The sequence below is a fragment of the Sus scrofa genome, chromosome 6, assembly GCF_000003025.6.
Source record: "Sus scrofa isolate TJ Tabasco breed Duroc chromosome 6, Sscrofa11.1, whole genome shotgun sequence".
NCBI classification, from domain to species: Eukaryota; Metazoa; Chordata; class Mammalia; order Artiodactyla; family Suidae; genus Sus; species Sus scrofa.
In genome coordinates this window covers 107,277,334-107,302,804 of record NC_010448.4, presented here as the reverse complement: position 1 = coordinate 107,302,804, position 25,471 = coordinate 107,277,334, and the positions used below count along the sequence as shown (strand labels likewise).

The window sequence follows — 25,471 nt, the reverse complement described above, 5'->3', positions numbered from 1 at the left end:
AGGGGCTGTGAAAGAAGAAAGGGAGCCTGGCACGTAAGGAGCATGAAGATAAAATGCCAACAAAATATTTATGTTCATGGCCTGCAGCAAGTGGCAAGTGGGATATTAATAACTGTGATGATTGGCTGACTCCCTGGGAGCGGTGGGAGACGTCGGTTCCAGCCCGGGCTTCAACGCGGACTTGGTTTGTGACCTTCTGGAGTCATTCTGGATCCTGGTTTATAAATGAGGCGATAATAATACCTAAATGCAACGCTCACAGACCCTCGTGGGAGATTAATGCCTTTCTGCTTTTTTAATTTAGTAAAAGATATCTTGGACTATAAACTCTGGGGAGAAAATGGACACTTTCCTCTTAAGAAATGCATTTTTAATGATTTTGTAAAAAAAAATCAAAGGCAAGTTGGACATTTCTGAAAGTTCCAACTAACTAGCACTTAGTGTGTATGGGTTTAAATAACACCATCAGGAGGATTTTAGTACCACAATCTGTATTTCATATTTTAAGGGAGAATTTTTTTTTTTTTTTTTTCATTTTTTGGCTGCACCAAAGTTCCCAGGCCAGGGATCGAACCTGCGTCAGTCACAGCAACAACCCAAGCCACTGCAGTGACAATGCCAGGTCCTTAACCTGCTAAGCCACACAAAAACTCTCATTTTAAAGGAGACTTTTTATCTTCACATTAACAGTAAGCTTTACTACCTATTATCTTTTCTATTATCCAACTAGCAAAGCCCTAGAACTATAAAGTATTATATCAGTAAGTATAACGTTTAAGAAGAAAATTCATATATACAATGCTCCTTACATGTTTGGTTATAAGCAAATCACTTTTCAGATGTTATTTTCATGGCTATATTTGATACTGAAATAGCTAACCAAAATTAGATTTCTTTGAGGAAATGTTATTTCTTCTCTCTAAAGACTTCAACATCACATATTCTATCATATAGTAATCCAGTGTGCCTTAGTAATAAAAACATTGGCTCTGACTCTGCCAGACCTGGGTCCAAATCCAGCCTCTAAATCTGGTACATAGCCTTGGGCCTATTCTTACTGAGTCTCACTCCCCCAAATGGAAAAAGGAAATAAAAACACCTCATTTGTAGAGTGATAATCGGGAATTTAAAAGGTACACGAAACACCTGGCACATAAAAGTCACCTGACAGAAGCTAGTTCCCTGCCTGCCTTCGTCCACTATCTCATAAATAAGAAAACTCCCCCAGAGTTCCCATCGTGTGCGCGGCGGAAACAAATCCGACTAGGGACTATGAGGTGGAGGATTGGATCCCTGGCCTTGCTTAGTGGGTTAAGGATATGGAGTTTCCATGAGCTGTGGTGTAGGTCGAAGACGCGGCTTGGATCCTGCATTGCTGTGGCTGTGGTATAGGCCAGCAGCTATAGCTCTGATGAGACCCCTAGCCTGGGAACCTCCATATGCCACAGGTACGACCCTAAAAGGACAAAAAGAAAAGAAAACTCCCCCAAAGCAACCATATGATGACTAATTGCAGGACTAATCCATTAATGTCTGGCTTTCGGGCACCCTAAAGATGTGTGTGGAATATCTGAGGTAAGAGGCAGGCAGCCTGGTGAACCTCTCCTTTTTTTTCTTTTTTTTTATTGAAGGAGAGTTGATTTATAAGCTTGTGTTCATTTCAGGTGTACAGCAAAGTGATCCGGTTATACATACACACATATATGTATCTTTTCCAGATTCTTTTCCATTGTAAATATATTCTTTTCCAATACATATACATAATATCTATTTTCCAATATACATGATATTGAGTACAGTTTCCTGTGTTCTCCAGGAGGTCCTTGTTGATCTATTTTCTATACAGTAGTGTGTCCCTGGTAACCCCAGACTCCTTTCCTCCCTCCCCCCACCCCCGAATCTTTTCTTCTCAGTCAAGTTGCCAAGTGAAAGCAATGCATACTGGATAGAAATCCTTCGTGAATGTTCCTGTCGTCTATTTAACTATTAAAGGAAGAGTTACTAATAGAAGGAAGCTATTATTTTGTGACCAATCATAATGTCATAGTAAATCCAAATTGATTCAATTTCTTGGAGGAAAAAAAAGCAGTAGACTATAACCTTGCTCATAAAGAAAGAGGCGACTCAAGCGATGTTTTCCAATTTTCATCATAGGATGCGAATATTAACCTATAAAATAAAATCTATAGAAAGAATTTTAAATATGAACCTACAAAGTGCTTAACCTTTCTTTCTTCAGAGATGTCTATAAAGACATCCAGAAATCACAACAAACATCAGTCCCTCAATCAGTGCCCAGCTACAGGCACTTAACTCTTTCAAACCACTTTTAGTACAAGATTTAACACCACGCAACTCAGAGCTATTTCTTCTGACAAGGTCACTGTGATTACCAAGGAGTGATTGCAGTAGTCTCTCTAGACCCACAGCATCCCAGAAGGATCAAAGCAGCAGCAATGAAAATATCTACTTCATACCCAGAAAAGGACCCCCCAAAGTGGGTAAGACCCCACCCAAGGCAGAGAGCCAGCCAGAGAGGTATCTGAGATGAACAGGAGTCCAAGGCTGCCTGTTCTCCTCACGGATGTTGTCTGTCACCAACAACAAAGGCCAGGAAAACGAATTCCTATCACCAACACGCCATTCCATTCTCCGAAGGGTCACCAGGCAGACACTAGGAGCTAAACTTTCGAAGTCCTGAGGCCACTAGCTCCAAGGAAGTGGTTTTCCGTACCAGTTGTGAGAGGAAACCCTGCTTGTAAAAGGTAGAACCAGGAGCATGCCTGTGTGTGTTTATACAATTATCAACATACTCCTGGTTAAGAACTTATTCATTGTTGGACTGCAGCACAGAGACGAACACATTCATCACTGCATGGGGTGTTAGAGAAAGTCCGTCATTTAGAAATGAACATAGTGTGGCCCCCACTTAAGGCTGACCTAATATTGACTTGAAATACTTAAATATTGGCCTTTCACCTAATTTATCCATCTCATCGCCTGCCTTTGGCTTTTTCTACCCTCCACTCAGCCACACTGAATTCCTAAAACTGTGTCCCTCAAGATAGCCAGCTCTCTTCCTGGGGGCCTCTATTCCACTTTTCCCCCCGGCAAAAACCCTACACAACGAATTCAAATCTCCTCTCCTCTGCCATTTGCAACTCTGCTGTCAGAATTCATGGCTCCATACTTTCAACTCCTACGTTGTTGCTCACTTAAAGCACTTCCAAATCTGATCAACAGTGAGAATGGACTAAACCTACAGGCCCCCACCACTAGCAACCAATCTGATGTCCATCCAGAACCTTATTTTACTCGGTAAACAGGGCCTCCAATACTGCAATACTTCTTAAATGGAACACTAACCATAAAAGGCAAGGGCTAGTCAGATATACTTCGTCTCTGTTTATTTCAACATTACATGTTTAATGACGTCAACATTATACTTGCAATTTTAATATGAACTTAAGTAGCTTTAATTTTGTTGAAGGATTATCTATAGAACTACTTTGAGGCAGGCCGATATGTTCAGGGATTTCTTTTCTTTTCTTTTTTTTCTTTTTTTTTTTTTTTGTCTTTTGTCTTTTGTCCTTTTAGGGCAACATTCATGGCATATGGAGATTCCCAGGGTAAGGGTCCAATAGGAGCTGTAGCTGCCGGCCTACACCACAGCTCGCAGCCAGCAACACCGGATCCTAATCCCACTGAGTGAGGCCAGGGATCAAACCCAAAACCTCATGGTTCCTAGTCAGATTTGTTTCTGCTGTGCCACGACAGGAACTCCTGTTAAGTGATTTCTTATTCTCTGACATTGTCTTAGTGTTCATTTTACCACCAAATTAATCCTCCCTGTCCCAAGGGAAATTAAGAGAAATACCTTTTATCTACACAATTTAGGGATTGAGTTATAAAGTTTATATGCTATATAATACATACATATATGAGTATATATACATTTTTATATATGTAAAGTACCCTCCAGTTTAACCAATTTTTAGTTACAGGTCATAAGAGGGATAGAAATATATCTTAAATCTTACTGGGAACTTGCTAAAATAGAAAGTTATCATATACGCCTCCCAATAATAGCAACAACGCCGTAAAACTTAACTCAGTCAATAAATGGGATTCAAGAAAAGATTTAAATTATTCTGACAGTCCAGAGAGAATACAAATATCAAGGAAATCTGAGGTCCATTTAGATCAACTAAATACACATTTTTCAGTAAGTCTACATCTACAAGAAAACTTTAAACAGAATGAAAGATGGGGAAAATTTAAGTTCAAAAGTGGCAAAAATTAATCAATTGTATCAAAAATTAAGTTCAACATATTACTTAAGAAACAAAGAATTCTATACAAGAAACTGATAATAAAATAATGAAAACAATAAGGAAAAGAAATATGAAAATAATGTCTAGCAAAGAGCCAATATTATATAAATGAAAACAAAGAAATCATTTACTGCAATAATTTGTAAAATGTTCCAAAGGAGCAGACAGGGGCTATTGTAATGCCAGGCAGTGCAGCAGTAGCAACGGGTCTGCCTGTTCTTAGACAGAACCCTCGGCTCCAGCCAGGCTTGCTCAGGTACCAGGTCATGATGCCGATTTGGTGCCACCACTGACCTGGCACCCACAGACAGGGCAGGGACGTCAGAACTTAATAAAAGAAGCCTGCTAGGAATGCCTACTGGTGACCTTCTCCAGCTGATTTCTCAGAGGGAAATTAAGAATTAAAACAGCATAAGAATTAAAACAGCAAATTTGATATGGTCTTCAACTTTCGTGCTTTAGCTCCTCACAGTAATTAAGAAGGCAGTGGGGAGCAGTTATATCTCTAAGCAGAACATATGGCCCCAGTTTCCTTGTTCCCCTGGGAGTGAGCCTAAGATCACCCTGTGTTTTGTAGCTCGGCAGTCCCAGGGCCGTCCCAGGGCAACCCTGCATTACTCATTTCTAGCCTGTCAGTCACAGGGGCCGCTGGAGATCAGAGAGACGGACCCATTGTCGTGGGAGGCTTAACCGCCAAGCCCAGGAAGGTACCAGATTCAACCTTGCCATGCAGATATCACATCCCCCTCACCTCACAGAATCCTACATGCACTCGGGTCACAACACCAGCTGCCTCCCTCAAGTCATAAACTGGAACCCAAATGGGATAATGACACATCTTTGTCAACACAGCCGCCTTTCACAAATGCTTCTGCCAGCTGCTCACAGGTAACGCCTCCAGCAGGCTGGTCCCAGCTCCTCAGCTTTGGAGCTGACCACAGCGCCGGAAGCATCAGCTGGCCCAGAGAAGGGTCTGGAAAGTGCCAAGGGACCAGCAGACATACAGCGGCACTCCTGGGAAACCACTGACTACAATTACTCTTGGAGGAGGACAGTTTCCAAAGGCAGCCAGCAGACGGTTCCTGGCAATAGTCAGGTAGGCACTGAGGAAGAGGGGCATAAGTGATGGGCTCATCATGAGGAGAAAACCCACAAGCCCAGGTGCCAGCCAATGCCAGGAAAGGGGGTACGGGGGCTGGGGGGAGGACAGGATGGTGGGCAATCCTCCACGCAACCCCACCACCTTTGGGAAAAGCTGTTAGGAAGCATTTCTGAGGCCATCTGGGCTCAGAGAACTGCCCCTTCTGTCTGCAGCTCCCACAGCTGGTTCCCAAGGGGGCCTCCCAGGCTCTGGGAGAGATGGAGAGCCTGGAGCAGAAAACCTTGTGGGAAGCTGCTTTCCAACTCCCCCAATCTCTAAAGTACTTTTGACAGTACTTTTCCTTTTTAATACTACAATCGCTTTGCCTCTTGGCCTCCGGTAAGGAACTGAACACTCCTCCGAAAGCACTGGCCAGCGAGCCGCCCTGGCAGGCTGTGTCTCTAATGAGAGACGCCCAGATACCAAAGCTGCCCTAGGGCCGGCTGCAGGACTGCCCAGGTTCTTCCTCCAGACATGCCTGGGCCAGACCCAGTCTAGGCCTTTGCACTGTTCCTCCCCTGAGGGGCAAAACTGATTGGACTTGCACTTGCAAATGGCCAATTCTGAAATTTTACATCACAAAACCACGGGAGCAAAAAACAGACGCCACCCACTATGGCCCCAAAGCCCATTATTGGGCAAATATCTCCATTTCTGTGCCGTTTGTCATTCAAATGTAGCTTTTGCCCTGCTAAGCTTAGACTGTAGCATCATCAAAAGTGACTTGGGCTGGCAACCCTTCACTTTTCAGTTGATAGACACGGACACTGACCCCTCAACGATTTGGAAAACCAGACATTGTTTTGCCTCATTGAAGCCACAGAATTGCTTGAGGGCTTGGAGCATAATAAACACTATTTGCAAACAGTATTGATCTTTTCATTTCCTCACAAGTAACTTTTATTTACCACCTTAGACCCTAAATTACATCTTAGCCTCCAGTCAAAAAGTCACTCACCAGGGTTCACCTATATAAAGACTAGAAACCTTCTTTAAGAACCTGCGTCTGCAACAAACAAAAACAACGGAAGGGTTTTTTCCCCTTGGAAAACCTGTTCATTAATGAAAAGGCCCGCAAAGAGTTTCAGTCAGAGGACAAAGAAAAGTATTAAATACCGTTTTAAGAAAAAAAAATTATTGTTTAATTTTTGTTTGTTTAAGCCAGTAAAAATGCGACCGAAAGAAACCAGCTCCGCAGTTCCCGGTTCAAAGACACCCTGAGGGCAGTAGTTTCAATTTCACCTGCGGCGGAGACTGTTCAAAAACACAAATTTCTAAGCCCCACCCCCAGGGACTCTGACTCAGAAAATCCAGGGTGGGGCCCAGGAGTCTGCAGTATTTCAAAGTACCCCCAAATAAAGCAAAATTAAATGCAGAAAACAACTGTAGGGATGTTAATGCTGGCATTTCATCCTCAGCTAGTCTCAGTATCACCCAGGGCTTTCGTGAAATGCTGCAGCCCAGGCCCTGCCCTGGATCTGAAGGGCATTCCAGGTAAACCTGGGAAATACTAGGGTGGGGACGTGCTCTTCACTTGGGAAAAGCTCAGTTTCAATCTCAGCTTTACTGAAACTAAGTCTGTGATCTTCACAAAGACCCTGGCATCTTTGTCCTCGGGGGCAGGAATCACTCACAAACCAAACTGCTCGCAAGGCTGAAATATCAGCCTGAGCGCCCTTGAGGTGCACTCGTCCGAAGCCAAGGCTGCCCAGCCCAGCAGAGGACAATTAGATGAAGATCAGTGGAAACAGCAGCACGTGACCACATTGTGATGAGCTTTGCTTTGGGGAGATGATTGTTTTTAAAAAAGGAAGGAAGAGAGGAGAGGAGAAAAGAAAAAAGGCTGGAGTTGACAGGGTAAGCAAGAGCAATTTAAACGTCAGGAGCACCAGGATGTATGAAACCACTGAGCTGGTACTTTTTCTGATCTACGTTAGAAATATACATATATATCAACGCAGACAAAAACCTGGAAATAAAACAGTTTAAAGCACTTCAAGCCAAAAAGTCTTGCTTTTACGTGGGCTAATTTAACCATTAAAAAAAATGATATAGATCTTAATTAAGAGGTTTATGAAGTACTTGAGTTTGTCATTTTGTTGACATTTAAATGTAATTTCCTCTAAAAACTATTCTTAGGTATCAGCTAACTAAACTGAACTGTTGGTTTAGATTATTAAACTACCAGATAAGATAAAATTTGAGATAATATAACAGAGAGCAACTCACTACACAGAAAGCATCTATACTGTTTTAACACTTACCCCAGAAGCTGGCGTTTGTGTTGTAGGGGAAGTATTTTTGCTGCAATCGTCTGAGTTAGAAGAGGTGGAAGTTGGAGTCATGGGGACAGAATTATTGCTATTACCTGCAACAGTCAAAATTAAGCTCATAAATATACATATACTCTACTGCTAAGGTTGGCATATACTTTACAGTCAAATAGCATTTTGTTATATTTACCAGAGCAAGCTTTTGACTTATTTATGTTCTTAGGTTTTCGTTTCCTGGTTTGAATTCCCTCTTTTTTCATAGCAAGCGGTCGAGGCACCTAAAAAAATTTTTCACATAGGCCATAAGTCTAATAAATATTATATTGAAGAAAAACCAAACTAACTAAAGACCCAACATCAGTACTGAAAGCCCTCATTTAAAAGAACTTGGCACAAATTTCAATCCAATTTTTATACATACTTCATAGATTCTAACTGCACAAAGACGACACTTTCCCCATCAAATGCAGATTCCTCCAGAAAAAAATGGAGTGATTTGCTAGGGAGAATTTATTCCTTCAACCTAATGTTTATTGTTTTAAACAACTTCCCAATTACAGAGTAAAGGCACTGAATACAAGTTTTATTTCAAAGAGATCATGTATTCTGTTCCTACATAGGCCAAGGTTATTTTTCTTTTAGTTTTTATTAAAGTATAGTTGATTTACGATGTTGCACCAATTTCTGCTGTATAGCAAAGTGACCCTTATTTTTTTAATTGACATATTTATAATATCTTGTGCTTACTTAAAATGTAGAATTTTTCTAATAACCAGAGCTATCAAACATATTATTACTCTTCTGTAAATGAATTTGATTATGAATACAATTTGAATAAATTTTTAAAGTTAAGATATAAATGGGTATTGTGCATTTCTAGTTGGTACCATGCTTTTTTTTTTCTCTTTAAGTATACAGTTATTTTTTTTAAGGCTTACTACCATATTGTCAAGTCTAAAATTCCCATTTCCCACATTTTAGTATTTCTAAAATTGGAATGTCTTACCATGGATGTGTAAGACAGTTTAATTGGTAGCATTTTTTTGTTTCTGACTGGTATGCAAGATAACAGTTTCTATTATAATGAACAGGACCCTAGCTTCACCAACATGCATATAGAAAATGAGATTTTTCATTTTCACGCCCTTTCCTTTGCTGATTTGACTGAGACCAGGCATAAACGAGACACTGAACGTGTATACACATGAGCAAAGTAGGTGTCGCACCCCATGGAGCTTCATGTAGAGTCCACAAGCATTGCACACAGGTTCGCCCTCGGCGTTTCTGCGCCACAAAGTGGTGGTCGTGGTGTGACAGTTGGCACAGGACAATCCAAGCCGCCGGGAGGAAGGCTAGGAAGCAGAACACAGTAAATGTACAGAGAGAAGTGATTTTTATGTATATGCTACATACATATACCCTGCCATCAGCAAGCATATACCTGGTTATTATCAACAAGGGGTCCCTTGGGGAAAAAGAAAAAAAACCTTGAAGTGTAATCAAGTTGACCTTCCTGGCCCATAGGGTGCCCCATCCAATATATTCAATTTGCTCCAGCCTATTAGTATAGATCACAGCAGTTACCATGTTGGTCTATGATTGTACTCAACTGTTGTCAGAGGTCTGAGAAACAAGAGTGATGAAACGCAGTCACAAACCACCGGCCAGCATGTTAAGTGGCTTTGGGGAGTCTCTGCCTCACCTGAAAACTGAGATAATCGGGTCTATTTCTCAGATATGTGCAGAGGAATAAGCCAGAAACTGTAGAAGGGCCTATAGATATTAATAGTAATGGCTTTTGGAAAATGTACAAAAGTTTTGTAAAGAAATATATTTTAATACATCTCACTAATTATTATCATGATCGCCTACTGCCTGAATTTTTATTATCCATTTCACAAAGGATAAGGAAATTTTACGACATTGTGCTGGCATGGTCTTACATACTGTGATAGGGCTGTTTTATTTACCCTGTCAGTATAGTACTCAACTTTGGTTCATACAAAGGGTTAAATACTATTATCAGAAAAGGCACTGTCACTCTGATTTCTATGTTCCCTTTATATCCATCACATCCTTAAATGGCATTTATTTCCTCTAAATTATTTTGTGGATTATAAAGAGGGGGAATTTAAGCTAGAATAAGTTCCTACTTAGAATGGCAAAAATCTAAATTTGTTTTTAAATAACCTAGATAGGCAACTAAAAAACTGTGCAGTGGCTTCAGTTTAAAAAAAAAAAAAAAAAAAAAAAGCAGCAGCAGCAGCTATGGGGAAAATCCAGGGACCAAAGCAAGTTGAAAGATACAGAATTGGGGAAATTAGCCATGACGATTAAGAAAAGAAGTTATAAGGAATGGACTACAAACAGCATAGATTGAGCATGTATGAATATTCAGATTAAAAGACAGATTTCCAAGTTCTTTGCTAGCAAATTTAAAAGCTAAAATTGAATTTTGCCTTTACAACTCACATCCTGTCCTATTACTGCAGCATACCCTCCACGGACAAGTTGAAAAACCAAAGAGACACTGGGAAGCCTCTTAGCACTACATTTTTTAAGAAGTTGGTGCTAAGAAAGAACCAATTTGACTTTTGGTTGAAATGAACATGCTGGGCTATTTGGGAAATTACTTTGTTAAAACAATGAAAACATACAAAATCTTGCGTAGCAGGGCTTCTTTTCTTTCCTTTTTTTTTTTTTTTTTTTTCCCTTTACGGTTAAAAGAAAATAATTTCCCAGGCAAGCACTCCTTTCTTTTCATAAATGTGAAATCAGTAAACCAGGGACAGGAAGGTTCATTTTCTAACAGGTCATTTATGAGTTTCCAGTGGAATTTGGAGCCAACGTGAGGCAAACTTGTTATCAGAATTTGCCATTATAACAAAGAACTTTATGACTGTCAACTGCAGATCATAAGTGAAGTCTGTCCCCATAAACATGTGAAATGAAGGTGAGTGGGTTATAAAAGTTTCTTGTAACAAGTGATCTCAGTTATATTCATCATTGACAAGGAATTCAAGTTACACCATAAATCTCTTATTTTGCAATGAATTACAAGTTCAAATTCACAGTGATTGGTTCTGTACTGCTGGCTAAACAAACTTGGGTTCAACATTCTATTTCTGAGAACTAACCTATATCCAGCAAAACCATAAATAAGAAGCCCACAAGGAGAACCAATTGATAGACACACCCTTCAATTGCAATCATTTATAACCCATTTACAAAGCATACTGGCTGACCTTGGTCATTGCCAAGACACCTGCCACACAGAAGGAAAACTAACAGATTCAGAGATGTTAAAAACTGGGGGGCGGGGGGAAGTCTGCTAAGTTATTTTTACTGGTAAGTGCACAAAACTAATGCTACTACCTAAATAATGGATATTACTAGATCAAATTTATAATGCCACTCGAACCTAAATGGCTACTATTCTGCCAGTTTTTTTTTTTTTTTTTGCTCAATCTTAAGAAAATGTTACTTTTCTGAGCTCAGCTAGTATTCTGCTCAATGTGCCTTTCCAAAAAGATAATAATTTCATTGTTCTTACATTGGCTAATATATGGAAACAAGGAAGATCCTGGGAATATTTTCCGGCCAGTACTTTTTCTTTTTTAATATGATGCACATAAGAAAAAAGAAAACCATAGGGAGTCAGGCACTGAAGTTAAGGACACCCTTTGAAGAAAAGTTTAAGCTGTGGGAGGCTGTAACAAGTTTAAGGCACATACACTCATTAAATTAACCTCGGCCACTTTATTTTAAATGCATTAAAAACAAAACAACCATAAAACTAATTGCTTCTCTTTAAGGTGTCAGACTTACATTGTGATGCAATTTCTCTCTAATCTATTTAACACAAACAACATGTGTAGCATTTGTTCCTGCTAATTAGAGTATAACGATTAAATAAATTACTTAGATACTTAAGATGTCTGGCATCTAACTGTAAAATATTTTACTTTAAAAGGTATTAGAGTATGAGGGCTCCGCTAAACAAATGTTAGCCTTTCCTTGGGGTTTGTGAAGGATTTCATTTATATTCTCTAATCACTACAGCAGTAAATACCCTCTCCTTCTTAAAAACACACATGAAAATAGGAGATTAATCCTTGAAGAAAATCAGAATTCTCACTGTATTCGAAACATAGTGAAATATGTAGGGATGGTGAAAATCCTCTGCTTGAGAAAAACGTGCAGTCTGCATTTTTTCCCCCTCAAGTTCTATGTAGTTCTCTGAACAGCCAGATTTCAAAATAACAAAGGTTAGAGTAAATAAATTTTTCACCAGACTCAAGGACAATCCAAAAGAGGGATGGAATTTGGAGCTAAAACTAGTCTGAACTCCAAGAAGAGGTGGAAGGGACCCAGAGGTAGAAGGGAAAAAATCAAAGGGATCCAGGACGAGCCTGCGGGGAGAAAGGGAGTGTAGGTTCGCTGTGGTCATATTCCATTGGAGGGGGAAATGTTACAAAGGAGTATGGTTTTTTCAAGAATGAAATCCAAACCAGAGAGTCCACAATGGAAAATGTTTCCTTCACCTGACCTGGGGCGGTATACTCAGTTTTTCTCCTAGTAGGTGATCAACATTATTCATTTCTTGTATCTACTTCCAAAATTACTTCACTGCACTTACATCTAGAGAGATGAAATGGAGGGGGTACTTTAAAAAAAAAGATGATAGCACACGACACCTTCCTTCCCCCCCCACTTAAGGACGTCGTTCTCTAGGTGCAAATCTGGGGAGAGGGCTGCCTCGGTTCCCCGGTAGCTGGTTTCGGGACGAATCTGCCCTCGGAGCCAGCGGGTGGGCGCTGAGACGTGCGGGAACCGAGCGCACAGCTTGGTGCCTCTCGCTCAGCCCTCCCCGGGCGCCCCCGCGGGGACAGGTGCGGCGCGCTGGGCCCGGGCGGGACGGGTGGGGACACCCCGGGCCCGCGGGAAGGGCGCCGCTCGGGGCCGGGCCGCAGGGGAGGGCGGCGCTCGCACTCACCACGCGCTTCTGCGGCTTGATGAGGGGCCGGCTGAGGCCGTTCATCTTGCTGTAGAGGCCGCAGGCGTTGCACAAGTAGTGGCCGGTGCCGTCCCGCCGCCATAGCGGCGTCTGAATGGAGCCGCAGTTCACGCACTCGCGGCTCTCTGGCAGGTCCTCCAGCAGGTCTGCGGCGAGAGCGGGAGGAGAGGCCAGTGAGGCCGCGCCCGCCCCTCCCAGAGGCTCCCCCGACACCCCAGCACCCCGAGTCCCCGCGCCCTCCCGCGCCCTTCCCGCCGATCTCTGCTCCACAGTCCGCTGTCGATTCATCGCGATCGATCTGCTGACCAGTTATCTGTCCAGTACATCTGCACCCCTGGGATCACCCAGTGAAAACCCCAGGAAAGTCGGAGACAGAGCTGGAAACCCTGCTCAAATCATCTGCCTTCTGTCTCCAAGGACCTCAGAGTTGAGATGAGCCTTGGGGAGGTCGGTTTGGGGCCCCTGACCTCTCCTTTACTGCTCATCCCAAGCTTTTCAAAACTGAAATGCATCATTAATTACATTATGCCACTTGCCGAACCCTAGCAAGATTTGCAATATTAACAGTGATCACTGACCCCTACCCCAACTCAAAAAAGGAAAAGGAGGCTGCCTTCTTTACTTTTATGGCAAGTAATTTTTGGAAAATATTTGCTCTACCACTCTTCCTTTTCCTTAATAAAAAAGAACAAGTGAAATTAAAAATACTGTTCTTGGGCACTTTTGCCAGTTAATTAGAAACGGACTCAGGTCTCCTCAGAGGGGAAAGGACACCAAGATTAATGAGATAAATGTTAGGTTTGATTTTCATGCCACAAGAACCAAACATTAAAATATGATTTCAGCATGAGTCTAATTGCTCCAATCTACAAAATCTTTATAAATGGTTGATGCTTTATCAATTCAGAAAATTCCTAGGACTGTCCCAGTGCTAAATAAAAGGTCTTCCTATTTTCCTACACTAAAATTTTGATTTGTGCAAGCTTTGTCATTTTGCTATTTGGTTAGTGTTCCAGAGTTCACAATTAACCTAAACTTGCTAATTAAAAAAAAAAAAAAGCCTTTAGAGTGAGTGGTTGTAACATTTATTACTTCCAGTTAAATATGAACAAATAATTATTGACAATGAGATAGGTACTTATTAAGTACTTTTAAAATAGACTTTTAAAACTACCTCCTGTTTAGAGTTATTTTATCTATTTAGATCATAGAAAGTTTGACTGCTACAATTTGGCTTTCTTTAAGGAACAATTCTGAATCCAATTTCGAAGTAAATAAACATACACTTTAGAGTTTATTTGAAGAGTACGGTGTGCTAGCAAGACCTTCTATTCTTTCGCTTTTCCAAGCGGTTTACAGCTTGTGTCCACCATCAACTTTTGTAAAGATACTTAAATGCGATTGCGGCATACCAAAATCTTTGATTCCATTAATATTTAGGTAACTATCCTGCAGAGGGAACTGCCAAATGAGGCTTTCTCCCCAAGAAATAAGGTTGAAAGAAACTAGCATCCCACAGAACTCCAGTTCAAAGTTGTCCTGGGGATATTGCAACTTACAACACATCACAAAGATTTATTCTTCTCCGCCCTAAAAGCCACTATTGACTACGGCAATCAGTAAAATGCTCAGGACTTCAAGGACACTGAAGTTAAACAAGGTATTTGTCTTTGTTGTTGACTTTAAAATGTTACCTATCAGAGCCCCTCTCCAGGGAGAAGTGGGGCATTCCCTGGGGAACCCGGCCCTACGCCTGGCCTCCTTCTCCAGGGCTGGAAACAATAAAGACTCCCCAGGAGAAGACAGGGTGAACGCCCCAGGTAAAAATTTCTCTACTCAGCTGAAAACCCAGAGACAAAACTTCAGATAAATAAAATTTATGAAGCTTGCCTCTTTTTAATGAAGCAAAATCTCTAACTTCAGTTCCCTCCGTACTTTCCCCCACTCCTCCTTTGGTAGCTGCAATCCTATCACTAAAATAAGAAAAACGCTACTTTTCGGAAATCACAACATCTGACTGTGCGGGATGCTCACTCACCAGTTTCCCCCTATTCATCCTCTCTCCTAACTTGGCTGTTTGGGGTGCCCCTGGGGAGTGAGAGACTCAGGGGAGAAGGGAATGGCCAGCAAAATGTCATCCCAGGAGGAGAATGGAACCCAGCTCAGCAAGAGCCTGGGAGGGCACTGCTCCCCGCCCCCAACCCCAAGGATAGAGCTCACCCCAGGACTCCCCACCTACTCACCCACCCAAAACCACCAGCCCATGGGAGAGGTGAATGGAGCAGGTTCCCAGCACCCACCACCACCCAACCCCCCTGCACTGTGCCAGTGGAGAAAGCACAGGGCTCAGGTTTTAGTCCTGCTGTTTGCTCCAATCAATTAAAGAGTGTCTCCAAAAAACGGTTTGTTTAAAAAAAAAAAAATTCAAAGTGGAGAAGCAGAGTTTAGGAAGCTGGGGGGGGGGGCGGGGGGGGAGGGGGGAAGAGGGACTGGGGGTTGAGGTCTCTCCAGCCTAAGAAGGCCTATGAGGACCAGCCAAGTTAAGGTCATTCACCACAACCGCCCCCTCCCCAGGCGGGCTTATTCCCAGCAGCTTCCTGCCTTTTTTTTTTTTTAAGACTCTTTATGCAAAACCTGGGTGCTCACAAACCCCTTTTCTTTAAAAAAAAAAAAATGCTCTGGGTCTATCAGAAATTTTTCTAACTCTGCAGTGTCCTACCTAGAAAGTGAAAAAAAAAAAATTGTGAAGGATAGACAAAGTTTAAAATGAAAAACTCTTCACTTGTCTGCACTAAATCTCTCAAAGGATTTCCCTCACAGAACCAAAGACTTTAAACATCCATAGACTAGGTCTCCTTCTCTGCTTCTTCTCTGTCCTGTGAAACGCTGGAAAAGAGCAAAGGGAGGTGGAGGTCACGAGAAGGTGTGTCGCAAAGCAGGCAGGGCTGCCCCCTACCCAACTCACACAACCTTTCAGATTCCCGGCTGGATTCTTGACTGACAAAAGCCTCACGCCCTAACCACCACCCCCTCCTCGTCCTTTGAAGATTCATCTCCCTGTCTCTCTGCCCCTCAGGAGCCAGACGTGGGTCCCTATGTAGCAAGAAAGGTGACAGTGCTGAGCTCCACACCTCAACAGGTTGCCTCCTTACCCCGACTCTACACCAGGACCCACAGGCCATCAGGATGGCCTCCAGGGCCAGCCGGGGACAAGGGAGAGGAGAGGAAATTCTGAGCCCAATGTTACTGAGAGGGTGGTTCAAATCAGATCCTTCACCTTCAGGCCACTATCATTCCCAGCTTGCCAGGGAACACAAGGTTGGCAACGCCTCCCTTGACCCTAAAAGACTTGCAGTCCCTAAACGGAGGGCGGCTGTGGTGGCACTCACAAAACAGCCCAGACCAGAGGTGAGAGCATCCGGGAGGGTAAGGCTGATGTGTGTCTCCTTGTCTTTGCCTCCTCTTTGACTCCCTCATCTCCCCTCAAAAAGGAAAAAAAAAAAAAAAAAAAAAAAAGACTTTTTCCCCCCGGTCTTAGGAGGCTGTCAGGTTATATCAAACAGGTTAAATACCCATAAGAGAGACCTCTGAAAGCATCAAGAAGGACCCAGAATGCCACTGCTGGGGAAAAGAGCCAAGGCGCCCTGATCAGGCCAGCCAACAACAGTTCACACCCTCCCTGCTTGAGCAGGACAAACACTTCTCAAGATGGGGCATTTCCAGGTATTTTGACAATTGTGTTTTCCCAGTTCACTCCAAACTGCCCCCAGACACTGGAATGGAAAGCATGAGTGAGAGTGGAGACTGAAAACTTGTTAGCTTGAACTCTGGAGAAAGAATGAGTGTGGGTGCCCCAGGACCCCGGGTTCCAGCCTGGCAGGCGCAGGAAGGGAGGGGGATCAACAGACCCAGACACTTGGGGAATTAATGTCAAGCCAAAGGACCCCTCCACCAGCTTTCGCTTCCAGACAGTCACAAAGCCGACCTCTCTTCTTTCCCTCTCACTGAGGGCCAGGGAGCTAAATGCCAACTAGGTCCTTTTCCACTCTGGAGCTCTTTTAAAACACTCTCCTTGAGGAAAACGCACACACACACGACTCCCAACCTTTGGAGGGTTGAATTGGGTGAGATTGCATTTGAGGAGAGGATGAAATGCAGAAAACTCCCCGAAATTACCCCGCAAGTGGAGTCTCACGATTTCGCCCACGCAAACTAGAGTCTGCCACCAGGCTTCGGCTCTGTCCGTTTCCCTCCTGGGCTCATTTTTTTTCATTTTTTCCAACTGCCCACCCCAGTCGCTATTCATCAGGTCCCTGGACGTCTTCCCAGACACTGAGCTACATCTGAGCATCTAGACTCTCTCCTGGAATGGCACTAAGACACTTCGCAAAACAGAAGCAGCACATCAGCTCTGTCAGACTCTGGGCATTCAGACAGGAATGCCCAAGTCAAGCAGCTGCTCCGCGTTCCGCAACGCCCCCCCCCGCCCCCAGTCCAGCCAGGCCTAGGCGCCTTGAGCCCCCACCCCCGCGCGGTTGCGCGACCCTTACCTGCGCTGGGGCCCCGAGGCACAGGGAGCGGGGCTCCGGCGCGACTCTGTAGACTGTGCAGCACCGGGGTCTCGAAGGGTCCCGCAGGCCATGCGGGCGTCAGCGGCGCACCCACGTAGGGCGAGTAGGCACTTGGGTGGTGATGGTGATGGTGATGGTACGTCCCGTTCAACGGCCGCGCGGCCGATAGCGAGCTGTATTGGTGCTCGCGGCTGCCCATGGCCGCCAGGCCACCGCCACTGCCGCCGCTCACGCCGCCCGCGCCCCCGCCGCCGGCAGCTGCGTAGCCCCCGGGGTCCCTAGCCGCGCCATTGGCCATGGGAGGGCTGGGCGAGTAAGGGAAGCGCGCCGAGACATGCGCCGCGGCCGAGCCTGCGCTGCCCGGCCCCGCCGCCCCGCCGCCCGCCGTGCCGCCTCCGCTGCCATATGGGGGGCTATCCGCTGAGGCCTGTGGCCAGCCGGGGTGCGAGCCCGCGCCGCCCGCATGATTGGCGGGCCCGCTGCCCGCCCCCTGCAGGTACGGTAGGCCTGGCAGCATGGAGCCCACGCGCGTGGTGGGAACGTAAACCGGGGAGCTAGCCGCCGCTGCGGCCGCTGCAGCCGCGGCCGCCGAGTGCACGAAGCCGCCGGGCGCTCCGTCGTAAGCGGCGGGCCCCTGGCTGGAGAGGGCTGCGAGGGTCTGGTACATCTCCTCCGGCTGCTCGGGTGCGAAAGGGCTCAGCTTGGCGCCGCGGCTGGACCACAGCAGCTTGCTGGCGGTCGCGGCCTGGTCGAGGTCAGTGAAGAGCAATAGGTCCTCCCAGCTCGACAGGGCGCCCCCGGGGGCAGAGATCCCGGGCGCCGAAGGTCCGTGAGGAGCCCCGAAGGGATGCGAGGCGTAAGGGTTGAGCAGCAGCGAGCGGGCTGTGGGTCCCGCCGCCGCCTCCGTGTCGAGCTGCGGCGTCCTGCAGTTGCTGGCGCCGCCGGGGCCACGCTCCCCACCCCGTGAGCAGCAGGAGGAAGAGGAGGAGATGGGGGAAGGCGGCGTAGAGGGCTCCCGCGCTGGAAAGCCTCCGGAGTCGCCGGCGTCCGCAGCCGCGGCCCCTAAGCGCTTTGGCAGACACCAGCCGCCGTCAGTCAAGGCCATCCACGGTCCCGCGCTGCTCCAAGCTGACTTCTAGCTCCTGAGACCGGGTGGGGAGGGAGGCAGGGTCGGGAGAAAAAATAAAAAGGAATTATCAAAAGCGCATGCTGCCCTTCTCACTTCCACTCCCCTCTCTAGATAATGAGATTCCTCAAAGATCCCGTCTCGGCCCAGGTTCTAGGGGTGGGGAAAGAGAGGAGCATGGAGCCTGCTCAGCCGCCACAAGGTCCTCCCAGAACCAGGATACCCGCTCTCCTTCTCCCGCACCTCCAGAGTCCCCTCGCCCTCCCCTCCCACCCTCCTTCGCAGCATCCTCCATCCACACGCGCGCCAGATCCCAGGGGTGACTGCGAGGCTGACCAAGGTTTTCCTTCCGCCCCGAAGTGGCTCCCTCCCGGCCGATGGCACACAAAGGAACTTTTGTTAAAGTAGCTGTGCGTGTCGGTGCTGCCTTATTACGCCCCGGTACGGAGGGCTCCCTCGCAGGGAATGCCTCAGTGTGAAGGCTGCCCGCTTGAAAATCATTAGCGCAGGGAAAGCAACCTGTCCCAGAAAACGAAACCACCGAGTTCTCCCATACTGGCTCTCCCAGAGCTTCCCGGACTGCGCTGACGAGACGCAACGCGAGCTCCAGAGAGAAATGCAACCCAGCCCAGGGAGGTGGGGCGCCTGGGCGGAGACCGCAGTCTCGGACCTTCAGGGCACAGGCAGTGCGAAGTCTCATGCCCAACCCGCGTCCCCGTGGCGCCGCACACCTTAGACACCGCTCGCCCCCGCAGCCACCGATGCGTGCGCTCACGCCGGCCGGGCCATGCCGGCTGGGCCACCCCGGCCCACCCCGCGGTCATCCCCAGGCGCGGAAAGGCTAGACGGTTCCGGAATGGACGTAGCAGGGTGGAGCGGAGCGCGGAGGAAAAAAGGGGGGGATGAAAGGGGGACTTGAGACCGCCCTGGAGACGAAGCCACCCCAAAAGGGAGAGCAGCAAGAATGACAGGGAGACTAGGAGGGGGTGGAGGGAGGCCAAACGCAGCCTAGCTGGCCTCTATGGGGCTGCTTTTCCAAATCGTTTCGGCTCATCGGAGATAACCATACTAAAATTAATACACACACAGACCCAGGCCAGATAGCACGAAAGAAGTCTCTGCGCGCCTGACTCCGGCTCCCGCCCCTTTGCGCCAAGATAACTCGGAGATAAGGGTGCGCGCAGATAAGCGCTTCGGAGAGAGGAAAAGACACCAGAAGTTAGTCCGCGGTATCCAGGAACCTGGGAGCCGCCACGGCCTGCCAGGAGTGGATAAGATAGACACCCTTGGAGCCGATCGCGGCCCGCAGAGGGCCGGAGAGCCGAGGCCGAGGGGCCTGCGTTGGGTGGGGGGTGCAGAGGAAGAAAGAGGGGTGCTCGAGCAAGAGAGGTAGCAGCCGAACCTGGGGTGGGCGCAGCGCATGGAGAACAGCGGTGGAGGAGTGTGCTCCCGAATGTGGAGAGAGGCCGAAGGCGCCAGCCGGCGAGCGCGAGTCCGGGGTCTGCGCGGTGCTGCTGGTGAATAAAAAGGAGAGAGGAGGCGCCTCTTACTGCTCTGCCGGAAAACTGCAGCCTGCGCTCCTGATTGGACTCACCGAGCCCTAAACAAACAGCGCTCGCCGAAGGGTGCCAGGCTGTGGGTCGGAACTGCGCTCAGCGAGCAGCTGGGCGCTGGAGGTGAAGAGGAGGAGGAGGAGGAGGGAACGAGGGGAGGAGAGAAAAGAGGGTGGGGAGGGGAAGGCGGGCGGCGGGGGAGGGGAGCGCGCTGCTAGGGCAGACAATGAGTCCCGCGCAGCCTGCGGGTGTGGGCTGAGCTGCGAGCGCGGTCCTAGGACTAAGAGCAAGTCCACCCAGGGGGCGCCGATCCCGGGGACGCCGGGGGAGGGGCAGAGGTGGCAGAACGCCTGACCTGGCTGGCGACCCACACCCATTCCTCCTCCCCCAGTTACACACATACTCAAGGGGGGGAGGCGCTGGCAGGGTTGACTATGCATAGTCCAACGCTGTCTCCGCAGCGGGAGAGACGCGCCATCTCGGGGGTCAGCGAGCCCTCAGAAAGTGAGGGGAAAGTGCCTTCCTCCGCTGGTCTCCCCCACTGCTGCCTCCACATTAAATGAACTTTTTGCCCCGTAGTTGTGTATGTTTCCCGACCTCTTCTCGAGACCTTGGGGCTCAGGTCCTGGTGGCCGTCGGGGGTCTAGTCTCCTGTGATGTAGGAAAGAAGGAACTAGAGCGCCTAGCTCCCTATCTCTGCTCCGCTTTTTACAAACGGTACTAAATTCCTGGGAAGTTTCGGGAGGTACACGTCGGCACTCCCCAGCTAATCTCTGAGAACTTTTAATTCGGGGCCCTGGTGTACGTAAAGGTTAGTCCACGAGGTGCGCAGAAGGGACAAGGGCTACTAGGCCAGTCGCGCTCTCCGAGTTCTGGTGTCCTGTTTGCTCTGAGCTTTCCCTGGAGAACTTCAGGTAAGTCACATATAAGTCGTTGGAAAGAGGAGGGGGGTCACCTTCCCTGGTTCCAGGGCTAAATACCACTTCCCCACCCCCACCCTCACATACACACCCCTTCTTCGCTCCCTCCAAATGGTTATCACAACTGTGTACAAACTGATACGGTCCTTCGCCGGCAAAGGGACTGGAAATGAACGTCGCGGGGTTATCAGCGCCGATCTGTCAGCAGGGAGTCGCGCGGCCCGCAGGTTCGTCCTCGGCAGGAGCCGTGATGTATGTCTCGCTCCCTTACGCTCACAAAAAGGATTTCTTCCGACAGCTGTGACCCCAGAAGGCTGTCGAAAATTTTAACTAGGGCAGGAGGAGTTGTTTTGTAGGAATGGATTTTTACACTTTTTTTCCAGGTAAATCGAAGTAAATGATTTTCTAAAGGTCAGTCTCCCTGAAAGCCTTTGGGCTGTGTGTGTGTGTGTGTGTGTGTGTGTGCGCGCGCGCGCGCGTGCGCGCGCGTGTGTGTGTGTGTGTGTGTGTGTGTGTGTGTGTGTTTCCAGTTGGGGAAGGGAGAGTTGCATAGAGTTGAACCCGGGTAGGTAGGGACATAATAAAATTTAAGAGTTTGGAGAGATTGTGAGAAGTCATGGCTAAATGTTTCCTTTCTATGTAACTGTGACTTGTGAGCCTGTGTATCCTGGGGGACAAGGGGACAGGGCCAGGCAGCGCGGGGGAGGAAGGTGCAGAATCGAGGAAGTCCACGATTCTCCTTTTCTTTTTTTCATTCTTCGTTGTAAATAGCTGTTAAACACTTCTGAATTTTAAATTGCTACCGAGAAGGTCCATAAACCGTTCTCATCCAATTTAGTCACTTTTATTACATTCCTCTTCGCCTCCCCCAATCACTGCGGCGGCTCCCAGTTTCAGCGTGGCCGTAATTCGGAAAGACTGAAGGTAGAAAACTCTGGAACGGAGATTGGCGACTGGAGCAGGATCCAGGGACTTTAAATTTTAACCTGAATTCGATTGAATGCATCTACCAGAAGAGATAGTCCGGCGTCCGCCGTCCACTCAACTCCGACCAGGGCTTCCAATGCCTTTCTTTTGGTTTCTACGTGAGTTCTGACCAAATTTTTACGTAGACTGAGTTTTGCAGAAGTTCACTTATAAGCCGTTACAGAAAGATTGTGGGCATTTGATTTCCTTTGAGTCCAATTGTTCTTAAATGTTTCTATGGTTTGCTCTCGAAAGCGAAGTTATCTTTTTCTAATTCATATCTTAGCGAGATGCTGTCTAAGGAAGACAAGTTAGCAAATAAATTGGCTAAGTAAGAGTCCAGCCTGTGAACGGCCTCCAAGCCTGAGCCCAGAGAAGACCGAGCCCCGGCACGAACCTGATTCCTGCTGCGTGTGTGTTTTTTTATATTTGCCAAACACGAGGTTGTCCTTGTGAATTTCCCTGCACAATAGCTGACACCCGGGAGAGGGTGCGCGGGCCCCGGCGCCGCTGGGACAGAGGTGAGCGCCGGGACGCCGACCGACTCCACAATGTGCGGGTTCTAAGATTCGAGAAGGGTCCAGGCACTTCTTCACTCTTCCAGATTCCCAGTCCCTTTTAACCTTGTTTAAAACAAAGATGGGGGCAGGCAGGTAATTGCTTGCTCTTTTGCAGGCTCACAAATTGGTTTTTTTGTTTGTTTGTTTTTTTAGACTGGCTTTCCAACCAGAGGAGAGAATGGATAGTGAAATTTTTTTCTTGTCAGTTAACTTCAAAATAAAACAAAACTGTTTGACCCGTGGAGTTTATTCAGACGGAAAGCCAGGTTGCCTGACTCGTCCAGTTTGCAATTTTCCCAGCGCATCGGCTTTGGCCCCGGAGACAACACCCCCAGGGAGAGGCACATTTTCAAAGCCACCCTTCACCGGCCCCAGGCCCGGGGCTCTGATCTCCCTGAGCGCCTCAGTTGGTCCCGGAAAGCGAGGAGAAGAGGGGGTGCAGAGGAAGAAGTGCACCCAAAGAGCTGGCGAAGGCCCCCATAGTGTTCCAGGTGGAAAGCTTAGAAGTTTTCTTCGTGTTTCCTCCCGTTTCTTTTCTTCCTCCTCTTTTCCTTCCGCCCCTCTCTTCTTCGGTGATTTGCTAATATGGAACGAAATCGTTTGTCTCGGGACTATTTAGACCCAAGAAGTGGCCCCTCCGGAGCGAGCCTGCCTCCCCAAGCGGCCCTTCTCACCTTCTGAAGGGGGCTGGCTCCCGGGCGCGGCCTGTCTCCAGGCTGATTTATTTGGGCCGCGCGCGCCACACCGCGCTTCGCGATTCGAATCCAGCCCGAACCCAGCCGCCAATAGGGCAGGAGGCGGGGGCTTGGCGGCCAAACGGGGACGGGTGTTTGGGGACCAAGTTGTACGCCGCTTCCGGCGGAGCAGCGAGACTCGGGCGAAGACCCGTGTCATGATCCGCCTTTCTTCCCCAAACCTAATCTCATCCTGTTGTCCTTTCACCAAGCTCCTGGGTGCTCCAGCGACGTTGCAGGAGGAAAAAGAATACAATTACATACCGTTTCTGACTTAAAATATAGTTTTAACTTGAGAGGTTTGTGGGGTTTTTTAAACCAGATTTATGGGGCCTTCTCGCTTGTGCTTATATTTCTTCCCGTCCCGGGGACACTTTGGCCGAAGGGCACGGGGTCACCTCGGCGCGCCCCGCCCCCACCCGCGCCCAGGCCCACTAGCCGGGACCGGCTGTCAGTCCAACACAGGCCATCCCCCAGGGTCCTGACGGAGTGGGGGTTGGGGGAACTGTTGTTTTGTTTTTGTAATTCTCGAAAACCCCAAAATGCTCCTTAGAGACGTCAGGTGGTGACGGCGGAAGCACTGAAAATGCGCAGCCTAGAGGTCGCCCCAACCGCGTGCCCTGGCTCTCCGCCCCACTGCCCGCAGCCTGTCATCGGGCTCCGGAACGCAGCGCCCACGCCGGGCTGTCGCGATCGGGACCCGGCCCCGCGGCCCCGCAGCCCCGGGCCGACCCCGCGCGCCGCCGGCGGCCGCCAGTTCGGCGCGGAGGTGGGCTCGCTGCGGCGGCGCGCGAAAGGTCACCGCGGTGGCATTCCTGTCCGCGCGCTGTTTACGTGACTTAATGTACTTCGTCCGCCGCGGGTAAGTTAGGGCCGCGATAAGGGGGCGGCCGGGGGAGGGTCGCTGTAAAAGCCCCACGCTGGGCGCCTTCCAGCCCTCCCCTCATCCATTAACCTTTTTACTTTCTTCTTCCCTCTCTCTTTTAAAGCTTGTTATCTAGGCCACCCAATGACCGACGAAAGATTTTCCCTCCCTGCTTCTCCCAAGGCCGCTTTAAACCAAATAAATTTAGCTATTAAGGGCCAAGATGTCTAACAAAAGATCGAAAGGTGTCTTTCCGTGATCGCTTAAAGAAGCGAAGGAGAAGCTTGTGGCTCTCGGATCCCGATAAAGACATTCCACACCGGCGCCGGCCTCCCTCCCCGCGTCCTGCTTGCGTCCCAACACCCTGAGATCCCCGCTTGGCGCCCAGATCTCCGACGGGCTCGGCGGGACCTGCAGCCGCCGCCCGGCCAGGGAGTGCCAAAGCCTGGGGTCTCGGGAGCCCTTCCTGCTGGAGCCAAACTCCCAGAGCAGCCAGCCCTCTGCCCTCGGCGGAAAAAAAAACCTCAGTGGGATCCTTATTACCTCCCATTTTAATTATTTTCTCATACTGAATAAGACTGCAAAGCCAAATCACGCCTAACCTCCCAACCCACCACCCCCCTCCGGGTGGTTTTGCTGAGGGGCATTGTTACTCCCCATCTCCGGTGGTGGGGAGCAGACCTTTGGAACCTCAGTCAGAAGATGGTGGGTGGAAGGAATCCTGCTGAGGCTAATCAGGAGGGTTCAGGTGGGAGGCAGCAGTCCAGATATTCAGTCACCTTGAGGTTGAGTTTGGTTATGAAGAGTGGTATTTATTATTGTTATTATTATTATTATTAATTACTACTGGCATCGCTACGTAAAGCCTAGAGCTGCCAGCTGGACTGAAGCCCTGGCCCCTAGAGTGATCCTTCCTTTTCACCAAAGATGAAGCAGAGAATATCCTGTTTCCTGATCCAGGACTGAAAAGTGGGCTTGGGGAGTCAGATGCCATGTTTTCAGTTTCCTGCACTGACCCTCTTCTCCTTCCTTAAGTAGATGGAGTATCCTTCATACTCCAGGCCCACTTAAGCCTTTTCTACCGCTTTGAAATATGGCAGGATAAGAGGCTGTGGGTAGCAGATGAGACCCCCTTAGCTTCCCTGCTGTGGGGCCTCGTCCCACAACTACTGCCTACTCCATCTGTTTTTCTCTGGCAATGCTGGGGGCAGGATTTTGAATTCCAGAACAATCCAGCATCTTCGGCTTCTGTCTGTCCTTTCATGCTGGACTCCAGAAGTTAAAGATGACTCTTTTTTTTTCCTCATCTCCCCCTCCAAATAAGGCGAACTCCAAATCCTCCACCTTCTCTAATCTTTACCCATTACCCAGCTTCCAGAGATGGGAAAAATCAGAGCATCAGACAGAAAGG

General features: G+C 47.9%; 2 protein-coding genes across 19 annotated transcripts in view; one reads left to right on the top strand and one right to left on the bottom strand.

Moving 5' to 3' along the window:
* Positions 1 to 20,096, bottom strand: part of GATA6 (GATA binding protein 6) — a 32,017-nt gene extending 11,921 nt beyond the window's left edge. For 2 of the 5 annotated variants that reach the window (XM_005656112.3, XM_021093576.1), the window contains exons 1-6: positions 19,865 to 20,096; positions 17,316 to 18,478; positions 12,745 to 12,911; positions 8,975 to 9,100; positions 7,939 to 8,026; positions 7,740 to 7,843 (exon numbers count right to left, since the gene is read on the bottom strand). In XM_005656112.3, coding sequence (XP_005656169.1) covers positions 7,740 to 7,843; positions 7,939 to 8,026; positions 8,975 to 9,100; positions 12,745 to 12,911; positions 17,316 to 18,441 — 1,611 coding nt within the window. In that variant the 5' untranslated portion in view covers positions 18,442 to 18,478; positions 19,865 to 20,096. 5 annotated transcript variants of the gene reach the window in all.
* On the top strand, positions 20,050 to 25,016 carry LOC100525229 (translation initiation factor IF-2-like). Of its 14 annotated transcripts, XM_021096175.1 has the most exons (6): positions 20,050 to 20,138; positions 21,827 to 22,422; positions 22,615 to 22,952; positions 23,408 to 23,494; positions 23,749 to 24,057; positions 24,185 to 25,016. In XM_021096175.1, exons 3-5 carry the CDS (start codon positions 22,640 to 22,642, stop codon positions 24,036 to 24,038), a joined length of 690 nt encoding a protein of 229 aa, XP_020951834.1. In that variant the 5' UTR covers positions 20,050 to 20,138; positions 21,827 to 22,422; positions 22,615 to 22,639; the 3' UTR covers positions 24,039 to 24,057; positions 24,185 to 25,016. The 14 variants fall into 14 exon arrangements, 4 of the variants coding, with proteins under 4 accessions (XP_020951834.1, XP_020951835.1, XP_020951832.1 ...); XR_002345069.1 differs by lacking the exon at positions 20,050 to 20,138 and adding exons at positions 20,159 to 20,929; positions 21,096 to 21,162 and having other exon boundaries at positions 22,615 to 24,057; XM_021096176.1 differs by lacking the exons at positions 20,050 to 20,138; positions 21,827 to 22,422 and adding an exon at positions 20,159 to 20,929.